The following is a 16,778-nucleotide window of genomic DNA, read 5'->3' on the forward strand; positions in this document are numbered from 1 at the left end:
TTTGGAGCCTGAGCATGGTCTGGTGTTGCTGGAGGAGCCGTGTCCCCAGGGCAGCAGCGCTGGGAGGATGCAGCACACCCTGCCAGGGGTCCTGCAGAAACAGCACCCACGGCATGGGGGATGCTGGGCTGGGGTCACTGGGGGTGGCACAGTTCGCCAAGCCCAGCTGGTTTAGGGTGAGGGGTTTTGCAAAGGGAGGCCATGCTGTGCCATGCCATGCCATGCCATGCCATGCCATGCCATGCCATGAGACCCTGCACCCTGCTAAGCCATGCCGTATCATGCTATGCCATGCTGTGCCATCTCATGTGCTGTGCCATAGCACGCAGTGCCATGGCATGTGAGATGCTATGCCATGCCATACTGTGCTGTGCCATGCCATGCTGTGCCTGGCAGGGTGGCCGCGGAAAACCAGACAACCCGCAGCCAGGCAGCACTCCAGCAGCAGTATGAGGAGCAGCAGCGGGAGTCGGAGCACGTCTATGAGCTCCTGGAGAACAAGATCCAGCTCCTGCAGGAGGTGAGCCTGGGGGTGGTGGGAGCTGGGGTGGGGGCAGAGACTGGTGCCTGGGGGCTTACTCCACTGCCGTGCAGGAGGCCAGGCTGGCACGGAATGAGGCCGAGCAGGCCACAGCACTAGCCAGAACTGAGGCGGAGCGGTGCCGGGAGCTGGCAGAGAAGCTGAAGGAAGCTGCGAGGACAAAGGATGAGGACAGGAGTGATGACGGCTGCAGTGCCATGGCCCAGAGGTGTGTGCCCAGGATCCGTCTCCTCTATGCTGCCAGCCTGTGCCCTGTGCCGGTCCTCGGAGACTGCTGAGGGGCTGTGCTGTGCAGGGCTGGAGGGCTGTGGGCATCCAGGGGGGTGGAGGGGTCACCCCAAGGGGAGAGAGCTGGGCTGTGGGGAAGGGGGAGCAGCCCTGAGGCTGTTCTGCTTTGCCTCAGAGATTGCCCCCGCCAGCTGTCCCCAGGGTCGTCCCAGTCCCTGAGCATCCACTACCCTTCCCTCTATCTCAGGAGGATCTGCGAGCTGACCCAGGAGCTTGCCGCCAGCAACCAGCTTGTGGAAACACTGTCAGCCGAGAAGCGTGAACTGCAGCAGCGCCTGGAGGAGCCCCCGGCCGTGGGGGCACAGGTGGGTGGGCAGGCATGGGGGGACCCCAGCCCAACACCCCGGGGAGGAGCGCACCCACCCAGGGCTCAGCTGGCAGTTGTCATCAGTGTCCCCTGCTGGGACATGTCCAGCCTGGCAGTGCTGGGTGTTTGCACAGCTGGGTGCTGGGGGGCAGGGGGCCAGGGGGACCCGGTGGGCAGTGTCGGGGGGAGAGGCCACCAGCCTGCACCGTCCTTCAGTGGGTGCCACTGGTGCCTGCGTCCGTCTGCCATTTAAATCCCAGGGTCTTAAAATACCCCTGGCAGCCCGGCACGGTGCCAGGTGGGATTTCGGGGTTACAAGGGATCAGAGCAGCGTGTCCCTGGCAGACGCACAGCTCTGTGCCGCGCCTTGGTGGCACAGCACTGTGCCCAGCAGCTGTGGCCATCACTGTGTGAGCTGTGCACACAGTGGTCTCGCAGGGGGACCCCGGTGTGTGCCCATGGGTTGGCACGGGGCGCCACACAGGTACTGATGTATGGGTGCTGGTGGCCTTGAGCCATGGGGTGTGGGCCCCCCCAGCTGGAGCTGGGCACTGGGACTGGACACTGGCATTGGCACTGGGACATGGCACCGGCACTGAGGACCTGGCACTGGGATAGATGCTGACACTGGGGACAGGCACTTGAGACATGGTGCTGGCACTAGGGACAGGCACTGGGACAGGCATTGGCACTGGGGACAGGCAGTGGGACATGGTGCTGGCACTGGGGACCTGGCTCTGGGATAGACACTGGGTCATGGTGCTGACACTGGGGACAGGCACCGGGACAGGCACTGGCACTGGGGCTGGGCACAGGGACGTGGTGCTGGCACTGGGATAGGCACTAGCACTGGAGACAGACACTGGGACATAGTGCTGGCACTGGAGACAGACACTGGGACATGGTGCTGGCACTGGGGACAGGGACTGGGGTAGGCAGTGGCACTGGGGACCTGGCACTGGGGACAGGCGCTGGGAGAGGCACTGGTGCTGGTGCTGGGCACTGGGGCATGGTGCTGGCACGAGGTACCAGCACTAGGACAGGCAGTGGCACTGGGGACGGGAACTGAGACATGTTGCTGGCACTGGAGACAGGCAACTGGGACATGGTGCTGGCACTGGGATAGGCAGTGGCACTGGGGACAGGAACTGAGACATGTTGCTGACACTGGAGACGGGCACTAGAGTCATGGTGCTGGCACTGGGGACAGGCACTGGCGCTGGGGACAGGCACTGGGAGAAGTGCTGGCACTGGGGCTGGGCACTGGGACATGGTGCTGGCACGGCAGCCAGGCACTGGGAGAGGCGCTGGCGCTGGCGCTGGGCACTGCCACTGGGGCTGGTCCCCGGCCCCGCACGGTCATCGCGGCTGTCACGGTCACGGCCGATGGCGCGGCCGCAGCGCCAGCCCCGCGCACGCGCGACACTGGCCCGTGGCGACTACAAGCCCCGGCCGGCGGCGCGGCGGGCGCGTGCGTGGAGCTGCCCGCCGCCATCTTGAAATCTGAGCCACAAGCCGCCCGCCGCCGTGGCAGGAGCATCCCCGGCGGGGCAGGGGGGCAGCCCGGGTGAGGGGCAGCCCCGGCGTGGGGCAGCGGTGAGAAGGGTGGGCAGGGGCAGCTGTGAGGGGGGGGGGATGCAGCTGTGAGGAGGGGGGGGCAGCTGTGAGGAGAGGGGGGGGCAGCTGTGAGGAGAGGAGGGGGCAGGGGCAGCTGTGAGGAGGGGGGGGGGCAGCTGTGAGGAGAGGAGGGGGCAGGGGCAGCTGTGAGGAGAGGGGGGGGCAGCTGTGAGGAGAGGAGGGGGGCAGCTGTGAGGAGAGGAGGGGGGCAGCTGTGAGGAGAGGAGGGGGCAGGGGCAGCTGTGAGGAGGGGGGGTGCAGCTGTGAGGAGAGGGGGTGCAGCTGTGAGGAGAGGAGGGGGGCAGCTGTGAGGAGAGGAGGGGGGCAGCTGTGAGGAGAGGAGGGGGGCAGGGGCAGCTGTGAGGAGAGGGGGGGTGCAGCTGTGAGGAGAGGGGGGGTGCAGCTGTGAGGAGAGGGGGGACAGCTGTGAGGAGAGGGGGGGGGCAGCTGTGAGGAGAGGGGGGGGGCAGCTGTGAGGAGAGGGGGGGGCAGCTGTGAGGAGAGGGGGGGCAGCTGTGAGGAGGGGAGGTGGGAGGCAGTGTGGGGACAGCCAGGAGAAGGGGGGCAGGCCCAGGTGTGGCTGGGCTGAGATGTGAAGGAGATGTCTTAGGGTGGGATGTTTCTGTAGGACTAGGAGTCCTGGTGTGTCACCCCCCTCAAAAGCAGGGGGCTTGGTGGGCTGAGAAGTGCTGGTGGGCCCAGGGCTTGAGGGAGCTGTGCCCCAGGAGATGAGCCTAGTGAGTGGTGGAGGCCTCAGGAGGGTCTCTTGAGAGCCCCCAGAAATAGGTTTGGGTGCTGGGAGGGAGGGAAGATGAAGGAAACCTGCCGGATCTGTGCTCGGGAGCTGTGCGGCAACCAGCGGCGATGGATCTTCCACACAGCGGCCAAGCTGAACCTCCAGGTGCTGCTCTCCCATGTCCTGGGCAGGGAGCTGTGCCGGGATGGCAAATCTGAGTTCGCTTGCAGCAAGTGTGCCTTCATGCTGGACCGCATCTACAGGTTCGATACTGTCATTGCGCGCATCGAGGCCCTCTCCATCGAGCGCCTGCAGAAACTGCTACTGGAGAAAGATCGCCTCAAGTTCTGCATTGCAAGCATGTACCGCAGGAACAATGAAGACTCTAGCACAGATGACAGAGCTGGGGATGGGACTGTGGACCTTTCTAACCTGCCTGATGTACGGTATGCTGCCCTCCTTCAGGAGGATTTTGCTTATTCTGGATATGAATATTGGGCGGATCAAGATGAGCACAGCCTGGAGCCACACAGCTGCCATGCTTCAGAAGGAGCAAGTAACCGCCCACGGCGTTGCCGTGGCTGTGCTGCGCTGCGGGTGGCTGATGCTGACTATGAAGCAATTTGCAAAGTGCCACGAAAAGTGGCCAGAAGCATCTCCTGCGGGCTCTCCAGCCGGTGGTCAGCCAGCATGGGCAATGAGGAATCATCAGTGTGTGACGCGGCGGAGTCCACCAGCGCCAGAGTGCCTGTGGATGGGGAGAGCATGGAGGAAGGCACGCCTGCATCCTCTGTCGAGTCGCTGGACACAACTGTGGAGGCCAGCCCCCCACAGCAGAAGGATGAAGATGCAGATAAGGGAGTGAAGGGGAATGGGAAATGTGACGATTTCTCAGATGAGCGCATGACCCCAAACTCTTCGCTGAGCGGGAACAGGCTGGAGCTGGCCCTCAGTTTGATCAAGGCTTTGGACTACAAACCCCTTCAGAGCCCCCGAGGCAGCAGGCTACCTATTCCTGTGAAGTCCAGCTTGCCCCCTCCCAAGCTGAGCCGCGACTTGGCAGATGGCAGCACTTCTGCTGGCTTAGCGTGTGCTAGTTCTGTCTTCCTGAACGCAGACAGAAAATCCTTTTCCAGAGCCCCTTTGGGTGTTCCCCTGGAGATTTCTGAACTTCAGGAGCTGTGGGATGACCTCTGTGAGGATTATATGCCGCTGCGGGTGCAGGTAGAGGTCATTGTGCTGCCATTCAGTTGGGCAGTGTCCCTGTGGCTTGATGCTGAGCCCACTAGGGATTCTTCTGTGCTGAGATAATGCAGATAGCTGCTGAACCCAGGACTAAGAATAGGCAGCTCTGTCCTTTTTAGGTGTGCTGCCTCTCTCCTCTGTCATTCTCCTGTCATCTGTTTCCTCCTTGTGTTCTGGGAAATTAACCTCCTCCCCCCAGCTCCCACCCCCCACCCCTTCATCAGCTCTCCCTGTCAATGCAGCCTGCTGGATGGGTCTGAGCTCTCCGTGTCCTTTGTCATTTTTCTGCTGAGAAAACACTAGTTTCACTTCAGCTTTCTCTTTAAAGTCAGTATGCCTTTTACCCACAACCAAAGGGAGCGTTTTAAGCTTCTGGGCATGTGTTTTCCAGCAAACTTGTTTTCTTTGTGCCTGGGTAATGGTTCGGTGTCAGAATGCCTGCCTCCAGAGCCCTGCCTCTGCAGATCAGGTCTCCAGCCTGCCTAACATGCAGATCTGCACAGGGATCTGTGGCGCGTGCCCTGAGGAAAAGGTGTTTTCCTTGTTGGTGGATTTGTGCCAAAGGATGACTTCAGGGTTGGTATTCTAGATAATTGGTTTATTTTCTGATCCTTTGAAAAGATTCATCAATTAGTGGCAGGTGTTGCTGAGGTGATGAAAGCTCCAGCTTTCGTGGGACTTCCTGGTGCTGTTACCTGCCTTGATAGTAGTCCTCCTGGTGTTCTGGATTGCTTCTGTTTTGCTGGCCTTAATGAAATCTTCATTAGTATGCAGTCAAAAAGCTGAACGTGTAACTCCTTTACCATTTTCCTTAATGAATAGAAGGCCTCAGTCAGCTTCAATTCAGGAATATCCATGTCAGCCTAATTGCGTTCCCATTAGCAGTCTTAGTGCTGTCTAATGCTGTAGCTAGCCTGCGGGATTAGAAAAATGCTTGTTTATTACTATGGCAACTGTGGCTGTGCTGAATTACGCTTCCAGCGCTGCTTGCTGTCTGGTCCACATGGGCGTTTCCCAGAGCTTTCCCCATAAAAGCCTGCTCAGAAATGTTGCCAGGGAGGAACTTAGAAAAACTAATTTTCATCAGGTGCACAAAGGTGTCACGATGGCAGCCAGCAGCTGAAGATGTGAAGCAGGACATTGATGCTGTTCCTGTAGTCTGTGTTGCTTGCTACTAATTTTCACTGTTAGCTACATGTTTGCAGTATGAAAATAAGCTTTCAGAACACGGCACAATCAACGTGGCACGTTCATGGCTTGGCTTTGTGTCATGCATCGTCATCCTCGTCTGGGAACTGCATCTGAGGAGTTTCTCCAGCCTCTGCCATCTGACAGTCCCAGCCAGGAATTCATCCTGCGGGACTTTTTTACTGCCTTGGCAGCAGCAGTTGTGGTCTTCGGTGCAGATTCTGGCAGAGGGGGGAAAGGACTTAATCCTTTGGATGACTTTAACAGCAAAAATGAGACGTCAGATGCAGCTAGTAGACTAAATAGTTCTTGTATAAATTATTTTTCTTTCTCTTCGTACAAGCAATGCTCTTTCTAAAAGGCAGGTGCTGCTTTCCAGTGATTTTAGTAATGTGGAAGGAATATATAGGATATGTGGGACCACAGGTCCCTTACTGCTTTTGGGAAACTGCAGTTCCTTAAATTTACTGCTGTAAGCTACAATGACTGAGAGCAATCTGATGTTGGGGGGTGTGACCTTGTAGGTACTGTTGTCTTGGATGTTTTATTGAACCAACAATTATTCCCCTTCAGCACTGCAGCCCCAGGAACATGCCACCAAACCAGACTTTTGTCAGACACAGTCGCAGCTGCCTGTGGTGCCATGCTGGCAGTGAGGGAAGCATTGCCCCTACTGACAGCTGGGCTTTCACCCACTGTTCTGGGCAGATGACAGCTTGGCAGGCTTAGATGCTGCTGTGATTATTTTTCTTATTTTTTAAAGAAGTGTTCTGTCTAGGTTAGTGTGTGTTAGTGTGACACTGCGGGAGCTGTACTCAGGAGAGGTTCAGTAAAATGGTGACGTAGAAAAAACTGCTGGGGGAGCCGTGCCCTCGATATGGCTGCAGGGAAGCACAAGGGAGGGAGCTTGGGCTTTGGAACTTTGGACTCTGGAACTGGCTCTGCCTTTCCCCTCCCTGCTCTTAGCAGGCTTTCTACTTTCTTTTTTTTTTTTTCCTTTGGAATGTGCAAATTGTGAGGAAAGGTGATTTTTTTTTTCTTCCCTCGCTTTTTTTTTATTTTATTTCCCGCCCCCCCCCCCCATCAACCTTATTTCAAAATAGCTACTGTGTGACAGATTCCAGCAGCTCTCCCTGTCTGATCCAAAGCCTTCTGGCTGGGCAGATTTGAAATTACTTGCTATGACTGTTCAAGTTTTCACTAATATCTTAACAAAACATCAGGGTAAGGGGATGCATTGCTTCTTTATGTGAGAGGTGATGCACAGGCCTGGGGGAGCTCCCCTGTGCTGCCTGTCTCTCCCAGAAACAGCGTTTCTGTGACTGCTGAAGATGAGGATTCAGCCTGATAGGGCTAATCAGAGTTGGCTGTTGTTCTTCCTGTGCTGCGCTGCCTGGAGCTGGTGCTCTGGTGTGTGCTCTGAAAAGCTCTGCCATGTTCTTGCAGCTTCTGTGCTTGCCAGAGCTCTCGCTTAAGACAGAAACCAGTAGAATCAATCTCATATTGCTGATGATATTCAGAAATACTTAATGAGTCCTGTTAGGGCTGGGGTGGGTGGCTGGGCTTGGTCACTGCTCTGAGGAGTTAACAACTCACTAGGCAGGAGGTAGCAAAATAGTAAGAAGGGATGACAAGGGATTAGTGTGTGCTCAGCCTGGCAGACCATGTGTCAGAATGTAGGCCATTTGCATTCTCAATAAATGGGTATGTGTGATGGAAAAAAAAATCTAAGCAATGGCACTGAATTTGCTACAGTTTGTGCACATGGGAAGGAGGGGAGGTGTCAGGGATGTGGCTTGGGCGTGGGGAGCAGATCAGTCATCAGCCTGCAGACAGTGGTTAGAGCCAGACAAGCTGCTGGGTTCAGATTAGGGAAGTGAGGGGAGACAGGGAGTCCAGCCAGAGTCTCGGGGCCGCAGGGCACTTCAGGCAGGTCAGGCAGAGAGCTGTCGGGTGCCAGCCTGCCACCCAGGTGAAAGGAGACACAGGCAGCATGATGTTTTGGAGACAGAAAAGCACAGTGGGGCATGCTTAAGCCCAGGCTGCAAGGTCTTTGAAGGCTGACAGCTGAATAGAAGCAGCCAGTGCAAGACTCGAGCCATTTCTCTCTTTCTTTCACTCTTTCTCCCTCCTCACCAGGATGCGCAGGTTGAACATCAACAGCCGGCTCCAGGTGACCCTGCAGCAGAGAAGCATGCGTCTGATCTGTGTGCTGCAGAGCTGCAGGGCAAAATCCAGCAATTTGAAGCTGCCAACAAGGTATTTCTTCATGATCAGCAAATTCAGTGCCTAGTGAACCTGATTTAGTTAGTGCTGGAGGGTGCCTCCTAGCCTGGCCGGAGGCAGGCTTTGGCATCTCTATTCCAGCAGGGGTGTGCGCTGACACAAGATTCTCAGGGCTGGTATCTGCCAGCTTGAGTTAAAAACATTTTTTTTTCTGCAACTGGGCTGTGTAAATTTTCCATATTTTTGCAAACCATTATTTTGGAAGAACTTCCCACTTGCCTGGTGAGCCTTCAGGGAGCTGGTGATGGAGAGAGGCAGCACAGGACTGTTTTCCTGTCTCTTGGATTTGCATGGGCTGAGCCTGGTGCAGGAGGGAATGGCACCTGCCTTTGAGACAGCTGCTGCCTTTTTCCAAGCAGTAAGGGAGATAAGCGCAGAGCGGGTCCTGCTTTCATTTTGATTTAAAGGCTTTGTTTGGAAAGAAATGTGCATCTGAGTTGTCTTGGAGCCGATCAAATGTAACGTGTTGCGAGGGGTAGATGTTCTTAGTTATGTCCTTGAACTCTAAGGTAAATTATACCCACTGGGAAAACAAGAGAGGTTAAATGAGAAAAAACATCCTGTACCTGAGCTAAGAGGTTTCAAGTGATTGATAGTAATCAAGCTCTTTTGTGCTATAAAAGTACCTGGCAACTTTTGGAGTTCTGTAAGTAATAGCAACAACAGTGGGTGAGGTTCTGGGGTCTCTTTGTGCACATTGCTAGGCTCTTCAATCATCTTTTAGGTACTGAACTCTAACACATATGCAGGACATAACAAGTTGATTATATAATTTCCAATTGCCTTGACGGAAAGACATCGATGGGATGGGATCTTTATTTGAATCTCGGGACAGCTGTTGAAGCTGCCTGGGCTACAAAGGTTGACAGGGCCAAGAACCAGTAAATGCAGTTGGAAGTGTTTAAACAGGTTAGGGGGAGTGTCTCCTGGAGAAGAGATAACAGGACAGGCGTGTAATTTAATGAGCAACAAGAGGAAATCATGTGGCAGCACCAACTCCTTAAGAAACTGAGGCTTGAGTAAGTTCCGAGAAAGTTGTATGTCATCCAAGACAAAGAATGCCAACAGGCAGCATGTTTAGAAATGCTAACAAGTAGTTGCTTCAATGCACGACGTGCACTGCATCATGAACATTATGGTGAAAGCAGAGAACTGTCCTAGAACTGTTGGAGGTGGTAGTCTTTTTAAGGTGAAAATGTCAAAGGCAAAAGTTTCTTAGGTTGTATACCAGCCATAGAGACCAGTGAGATGTTCCCCTTTGCTCTGCAGCTGTGCTGTTGGCATGCTGGCACTGGCTAGACTCTGTTGTGCTGAAACCGAAGTTGAGGCTAAATAAGCCACTGATCTGATCAAATGTAGAATTATCTAGACCAGCAGCTGCTGCAAGAGTGCCTGGGTGGTTGGAGGCAGTAAGAGAAGGGGCTGGAAGAACACTGTAAATTTGCAGCTGCAGTGCTCTGGAGGACCTCAGAAACAAAGGGGACAGTTTTTAGAATGTGTAGCTTTTCCATATTGATTTTTTTTCCCAGATCTCTTAGGAGGTTTTTGGGTTGAAGCAGCCCCTTTCCTCTTCAGGGAACAAAAACAAATGATAGAAACTGGGAAGGCCACTGGGCAGTCCAAGCAAGACTCTCCTGGAGTATGTGGGCGACAGTAGGATATGTGAACCCAAGCCTGGAACCTCTGCCCTGCACATGGGCTGCATTGGAGGGACCAGAATCACTGGATCAGTGGTGTGGAGGGACTGAAGGCTTTGTTTTTACTCACCGGTCTCCACCTAGCTCAAACAATATTTACAGGCTCTAGAGGGAGTCATGGTGATCTTGATCTGGTGAACACCTTGGCAGTATGGACTTGAGCAAGGAATGAGGGAGTCCTAAGGTTGTTTATGTAGAGCATTAGGCAGGATTAAAAAGCCAACATATTTCTGTCTTCAGTTGTTACAGGAAAAGCTGAGTGAATTGAGTTTTGAATTAAAATCTGCCCAAGAAACATCGCAGATGCAAGATCTTACAATGCAGAATCTGAATGAGGCCCTGAAGAGCAAAGAGAGTAAGGTAATAGTTTTGGGTGGACAGGGTGGTGGTAACCAAAAGAGGAAAGTGTGCTAGCCCTGTAGGCAGTGACTGGAAGGGAATGCTTAAGCTGTTGCTGGGCATCCTGAATCTCATTAAATTAGTTTTTGTGAAACTCTTTCGTGCGATGCCGACATGTCATAATCCATGCTGGAGGCTTGGGATCGGAGTGTTTGCACTTGGTTTGGCAATGACTGACTGGGCTTCCTATCCTTTGACTTGTAGACAGAAGAGCTGTACCGTATCATTGAAGGGCAGAATGAGACGATGGCCAGGCTACGGGACAAGTTACACAGAAGCCATCTGGGACAGTTGCAGGTATGTCCCTGGAAAGCCTCAAATACATGAGGTTTTTTTCTGCAGGGGTCCTGATTTTTAAATCCCTCTTGTGAAGTGAATCTTTCAGTTTCTCTGCTTGCTGCTTTTGTTAGGTGTCAGAGAACCTACTCTCATCCCAGGAGCAGCAAATGTCACTGCTGGATCTTCAGAACACACTTTTCTGCACCAAGCTGGAGATGCAGAAACTGAAAAGAGCTCAGCACCAGAAGGAGCATCAACTGGCTGAAGCCAGGAGAGCAACCCAGCTCCTAGAGACCATGGTGCATGAGGAAGAGCAGCAGAAAGAGGCAACCTGGAAACACAACCAGGTATGACAAGCACTTAGCCTGGAAGTCACTGGTTTACATGACTTAAGAAGCACTGATGTAGTCAGTACTCTGCTGTCGTTCAACATTTCTGCCTACATCAGTCTAGGCACACTTGGCTAACCCCTTGTCACATGTGGCAGGGAGAATGCTCTAGCCTCCTTAGCTTCATGTCTGAGGATTTAGAATCAGCAGAGACACTTGATAGTGGGTATGTTGTCACTTGTCTGTCTTTGGCTGGTGCAAATGTCCCATCACTTTGCAGTGTTACAAAATTAATGCCCACCGCTGCACAGGTTAGCTGTGATTGACTGTAAAGCTCTGCCTGTGGCGAGAGCAAGGGGTTTAGATGGATGGATGCCCTGAGAAATGAATTCAAACTTGATCACTGTGGAAGTGTGTGTTTTGAGATGTGAAAGCTGTAATATTACAGAGCATTTTGAGTTGTTCCCGCAGTTCTTGTTGCTCTTGGCTTCTTCAGATTGACCTGCTCCTTACAGGTCTGTCGAGGACTGACTGCCAAGATATATGCTTTTTTTCCCTTGCAGGAGCTGCGTGCTGTGGTGCAGCAGCTAGAGACAGAGCTGCAGGACAAGGCTCAGCAGCTCCAGACAGTGGAGTGGGAGAAATGCCGTGAGCTGCAGGCCCAGGAGCAGTGTTTTCAGCATTTGAATCAGCAGCTGGCTCGCAAGGAACAGCTTCTGCAGGTGAGATGCAGAAAGATTCAAGTTGAGCATAACTAGCCAGGGCCCCTACTCCTCCTTTGGTATTTGGCAATGCAAAAGTCAGTCTGTGGCTTTCATGCATGCCCTTTAAAGAAGGGAAGGAAAGAGATGCTTCTGGGCTCCCAAGATGAGGAAGAACGCACAGGTATCAGAGTGCATCAGCCCACAGCAATGTCTGGTGGGGCCTGGCATGTGCTAGTCAACCAGCCCCAGCTGCTGAGACTCCACCACCCTTTAATGTGTGGGGTAGAGCAAGTGCAGGGTGGATGTAGTTAGCTCTGGTTCTCCTGTGCTGCTGTCTGGGGGGTTTCTGGACTGACAGTTGTACTAGTGGCATGTGTGTGACCTCTAGGAATCGAGGGAGCTTCTGCAGTGCCAGCAAAGCTTGGACAAGAGCCCTGCAGCCATGAATGCCATGTTGGAGAAACTGCAGCAGCGAGTTAGCGACAGGGACACTGCTCTGGAGGTGAGCACAGTCTGTGGTGATGCCTCAGTTTTCCCTGATGCTCAGCCACTGGGCTACAGTCAGTGGTGCAGCCCTAGGCTGATGCCAGGGGTGACCAGGTCTTCCCCATGCTCTTCATGGCTCAGCCTTCCAGAGGAGCTCTCTGAAAGGGAGAGATGAGGTGCTGGTGGGCTGCAGAGCCCTACTAACCCATTCTGAGCAGTGGCCCCTTCTCACCCTAGCGAGCAGTAGATGAGAAGTTCTGTGCCCTGGAGAAGAAGGAGCAAGAGCTGCAACAGCTCCGTCTCTCAATAAGGGAGCGTGGAAGTGACCTGGAGAGACTGCGCAATGTCCTGTCCAGCAATGAGGCCACCATTCACGTGAGTGCTTGTACCTGGGCATGCGGAGTCCAGCCTGGCTGTGGTGTGGTGTGAGACAAACCTTCCTGTGAATGCTCTGGTTGTCACTGGCAAGAGCAGCTGCAGGGCGCTGGCCTCCCTCTGGCCCTGTGTGTGGGGTGAGTTCCTGGGTCATTTGTGTTTCTGGGCTGGGTGTAGAGGTGAGTGTGGTATCTGGAGAGGGCAGGGGTGAATCTACGTGGCTCCACTAGCAGGAGAGACTGCTGCTTCTGGTTCTGCTTAATTCAGGATAAAGTCTCTGTCTCTGATTGAGCTGCTTCTGTTGTGGTCCCCAGAGCCTGGAGAGCCTCCTGAAAGCCAAAACCCTGGAACTAGAACAGGTCTCTGCAACCTGCCAAAACCTCCGCTGGCTCAAAGAGGAGATCGAGGCCAAATCCTGCAGCAGGCAGAAGGAACAGGAGGGGATCATCCAGCAGCTGCAGACCTGCCTGCATGACAGGAACAAGGAAGTGGAGGTAAGGCCTTAGCTTGACTTCGTGAGCCTTTAGCCAGCGTGTCTGCAGAGAGAGTGGTCCCAAACCAGAGCCTCCTGGCTGCCTGCCTCTGAGGACGGTCCTTGTGCCTGTGACTTGGAAGCTGTCTGCTTTTGGCACTTGTAAATACCTGTGCTTACTGAGATGCTGCTCTCTCAGCTACACCCAGGCCAAAGAACTGTTCATCCTTGAAGAGTTTGCAGTTTGGTGGTAGCGACGTGTCTCCATCTCTCCTTTCCTCCCCCTTGTCCAGGAACTTACAGCAACTCTGCTGTGCAAGCTGGGCCCAGGACAGAGTGAGGTAGCAGAGAAGCTGTGCTTGCGTCTCCAGCACAAGGAGAAAATGCTGCAAGATCTCCTCAGTGACAGGAACCGTCAGACTATGGAACATGATGCTGAAATCCGGGAGCTGCTGCAGGCTGTGAGCACCAAGGAACAGCAGAGCAGAGTGAGTTGCGTGCAGTGCCACAGTGGGGAGGCTGGGGTGGATGGCACTGCCTTGCATTAAGCAAATAGAAGCTGCTCTCTAGCCACTGTTGGTGTAGCGTGGCGAACTGCCGAGTGCTGAAGAAGCATGTGAGATGCCATGAGCCATTTCTAAGTTGTTCTCAACCCATCACGTGGGAGCATTTACAAAGCAGCAGCTCTTGTAGTGGTGTTCAGGTATCGGGTCCCTGTCGTTAAGTGGACTGGGTGGGGGTTTTGTGTGTGATGGGGAAGGAGGTGCAGATGCTCCTGGGCTTGGGGCAGCAGAGGGGTTGTGGGAGAGTTGCTACTTCATGTGGGTGTTGCCAGACCAGAAGGGCAGACTGAGCTGTTTCTTGTGCAGCGCAGAAGTCTGAGGAAGCTCTGCTTATTGCTTCTTAACTTACACATTAGTCACACTAGTGCATGATCCTGGGCATGTAAATGCCACTTAGAGCCACAGTTCCTACTCTTGCACACTGGGTGCAGTTCAGTGTTACTCAAGATACCTTGCATCGAGTTTTCTTTGTTAAAAAGGGGGCTAAAAGGCCAGGCAGTGCCTCCTCCTCATTGCCTGTCCTCTGCCTTTCTCCTCTCCTGAATGGAGTGAGAGAGTCCAAGGAGCTTGCTCCTGTGTAGGTAGAGAGGTTGCACCTTGCTGCAGCTCTCTCACAAGTAGAGGTGGGAGTGGAGCTGCTGAGTGGCCAGGAGCAGTAGCTCCCAGGCTGGTTTGCAGAGCACTTCTAGTCTCAAGTGGCAGATAAATATTGAGATGATTTCTCTTAGTCTCTCAGGAAGGTGAGGATGCCCCTGGTCACAGCCCTGCCTTCCCTTATTTTTACCACTCAATCAGGCGGCTGCACAGAAGATGGCACATGCTTTGGCTGAAAGGAGCTGCGAGTTACAACTATTGCGCCAGCATATGTTGGGGAAGGAGCCTGTCGGGATGCAGTCAGTTGGTGCCAGGCTGTCGAAGCAGGACAAACAGCCTGTACAAGTAAGAATCATGCCCTGTGTTTCTCTGCCTGTGGCCTCGGGGTTCCAGAGAGAACTGATTGCCACAGAAGGAAATGGGAGAGAGTGGAACACCACAGAGAATGATAGAAATGAAAGTTGGATTAGGGAAGAGATTTCCTATAGGAGGAAGAGAAGAAACTGAGGAGCAGAAATGCTGCCTGGGTGTTCTGATCTTGATTCCACCAGCCTTTGTCACTCAGTGTCTCCTTTCGTTTTGATCAGGCAGTATTTGAGTCCTTAGGGCACGTGAGAGTATGAAAGAAATCCCCCCTCTGACCTTCCAGTGTTGACCCGGTCCTTCCTTGGGCTGGGCTGCCTTGCTGTATTGTAATCCCTCCCTGACATTGTCACATTCTGGAGGGGACAAGAGAGCTAATTTTAGGTCCCACTAATTCTTGGCAGAGCCTGCTGGCTGTTTGCTGTCTCTTCTACAATTGGAGTTGGTATTTTTAAAGCAGCTTTGCTAAAAACCCCTTTGAGGCCGAACACAACTCCAAGGCTGCATATGCCACAATCTTACTTGAGCAGCTGTTAATGGTTTATTGGTGAGCTGACATATTGGACGTTTTTAAGCAGCTGTAAACAGGTTGCTTGTTTCTATTCCCAGGATCAAAGGGAGCTCTAGAGACTTCCAGGGATTTGTATATGGGCCAAGCTCTGTGTTTTCCTTCCTGCATGGTCCCTGTGGGCCACATCATTGGATAAAGATGTAGGTCTTTGTGAAGTGAAGGATGGGCTTGCTGCAGTTGAGTGAACCCTGTTTAATCCTTACTATGAAGACACTTGCTGCCAGCAACCTCCCAGTGCCCAGCCCAATAAAAGAAGACCAGTGTCCACACTTAGACCTTCTGGGTTGGATGCAATTCACTTGTCCCTGCTGACTGGATACACACCAGTTTTGATTGGTTTCTCACATGTTATAGGTGTCAAAAAAGCAGCCAGCAATTCCAGAACTCTGGGGAAGCTGCAGTTGCTAGGTTCCTCATAAAGGTGCAAACCTGGAAGCTTTTGTATTTTTAGGGAGTACTGCAAAGAGCTTGTGGAGCTACAGTCATTGCTGGACCCCCACAGGGAGAGAGCATCTGCAGGACAGAGGGAGGTGAGTGTGGTGACAGCTTATTTCAAGGTCCCCAAACACAACCGGAGCTCTTTGCTGTGGGGGAGACATGGTTACATGAAACTGTGGGAGACTAAAGAGCTTTGAGCAAGAGTGAGTATTTTGAAATGAAGCTGTACCTCCTCTTTGGGTGATGGTTCCAGAGATGTCTGGGGATGGGAGTATGGGAAAGAGAAAGGCTGGTGTCACATTTGAGGTGAGGTACTTCTACTCCAGAGCTGATGCTGTTCAGTGAAGGGGTTTTGATTTTATGCTTCAAGCTGGGCTGAGACAAGTACAACTGGCTTGGGTTTTGCCTTGGAGCCAGGACACCTGAACTTTGCCAGGGTGGGACAGCAGGCCTGGGATGTTGCTGTTGCTTTGGACTGCTATTTAAGGATCAACCAGGGAAGAAGAGTGTTTACTAAGAGGCAGTGTGATGGTGAGAGAGCACAAGCATCATGGACCTATCTTGCCAGAGGGATTCTGCCTGGATCTAGAGTCATAACTGACACACAGTATCCATGCAGTAACCAGACTGTCTTTGCAGTTATGACGTCAGCAGCAGAACTGGAGAAGGATCTTGTTAACGCCAGGGAGGAGCTGGAGCTGATGGCAAAGAAGGAAAGGGAAAGCAGGGTGAGCTTGTGATGAAGCCTGTGCTGATCTCAGCTGATCGTTGCTTACAGGAGACCATTGGGCTGCCCCTCACTGGAGGTTTTGGACACCCCTATTGTGAGGAGGGGTCTCTCCAGTGAGAGAAGTGGGGTAGCAGCTGGCAGTGGGGTGTTGTTTTTCTGAAGTCTCTCACAGACTTCTTTTCCTTCCCTAGCGGGAGCTCACTGCTCTCCAGTCTGTCATAGCCACACAGGAAGAAGAGCTGCAGGTGCAGGCCTCAGATATAGAGTCCTTGACCAGGACCGTCCAGATCAAAGAGGACCTCATCAAGGTGAGAGAATGTGCTATGCTTGGTCAGTTCCACCTGGGAGAGCTTCAGAGGTGCCTCTTTTTTCCGCGCCCCCCCCCCCCCCCCCCCTCCTCAGAATAACGTGGGTGGCTGTCCGTGAGTGGTATTGCTGCTGGTTTGCCTACAGCCCTCTGCATTACTTTGGCCAGAAGGCAAAGGCCCCAAAGCCCCAGAGTGTTGTTATTTGGCTTTTTGCTCCTTGTGTACCAAACACCAGTTCTCTTGAGAGTCCTTTAAACAGAGT

The 16,778-nt window shown here is 53.3% G+C and overlaps 1 protein-coding gene across 8 annotated transcripts in view; it reads left to right on the forward strand.

Annotated features, from left to right (window-relative positions):
• Window positions 1–16,778, forward strand: part of PDE4DIP (phosphodiesterase 4D interacting protein) — a 36,044-nt gene that overhangs the window by 5,996 nt on the left and 13,270 nt on the right. For 4 of the 8 annotated variants that reach the window (XM_080407316.1, XM_080407313.1, XM_080407314.1 and 1 more), the window contains exons 6-21: window positions 397–520; window positions 595–749; window positions 1,017–1,134; window positions 8,062–8,181; window positions 10,146–10,265; window positions 10,509–10,601; window positions 10,715–10,930; window positions 11,476–11,634; window positions 12,005–12,118; window positions 12,340–12,477; window positions 12,792–12,971; window positions 13,243–13,437; window positions 14,308–14,451; window positions 15,492–15,570; window positions 16,118–16,206; window positions 16,400–16,516. In XM_080407316.1, the coding sequence (XP_080263442.1) occupies window positions 397–520; window positions 595–749; window positions 1,017–1,134; window positions 8,062–8,181; window positions 10,146–10,265; window positions 10,509–10,601; window positions 10,715–10,930; window positions 11,476–11,634; window positions 12,005–12,118; window positions 12,340–12,477; window positions 12,792–12,971; window positions 13,243–13,437; window positions 14,308–14,451; window positions 15,492–15,570; window positions 16,118–16,206; window positions 16,400–16,516 (2,161 nt within the window). Of the gene's footprint in view, window positions 1–396; window positions 521–594; window positions 750–1,016; window positions 1,135–2,012; window positions 2,704–3,285; window positions 4,714–8,061; window positions 8,182–10,145; window positions 10,266–10,508; window positions 10,602–10,714; window positions 10,931–11,475; window positions 11,635–12,004; window positions 12,119–12,339; window positions 12,478–12,791; window positions 12,972–13,242; window positions 13,438–14,307; window positions 14,452–15,491; window positions 15,571–16,117; window positions 16,207–16,399; window positions 16,517–16,778 lie in introns of those variants that run through there. The other 4 variants (XM_080407315.1, XM_080407320.1, XM_080407318.1 and 1 more) reach the window with 3 other exon arrangements.

This window comes from Falco punctatus (genome assembly GCF_963210335.1).
Source record: "Falco punctatus genome assembly, chromosome: 11".
Taxonomy (NCBI): Eukaryota; Metazoa; Chordata; class Aves; order Falconiformes; family Falconidae; genus Falco; species Falco punctatus.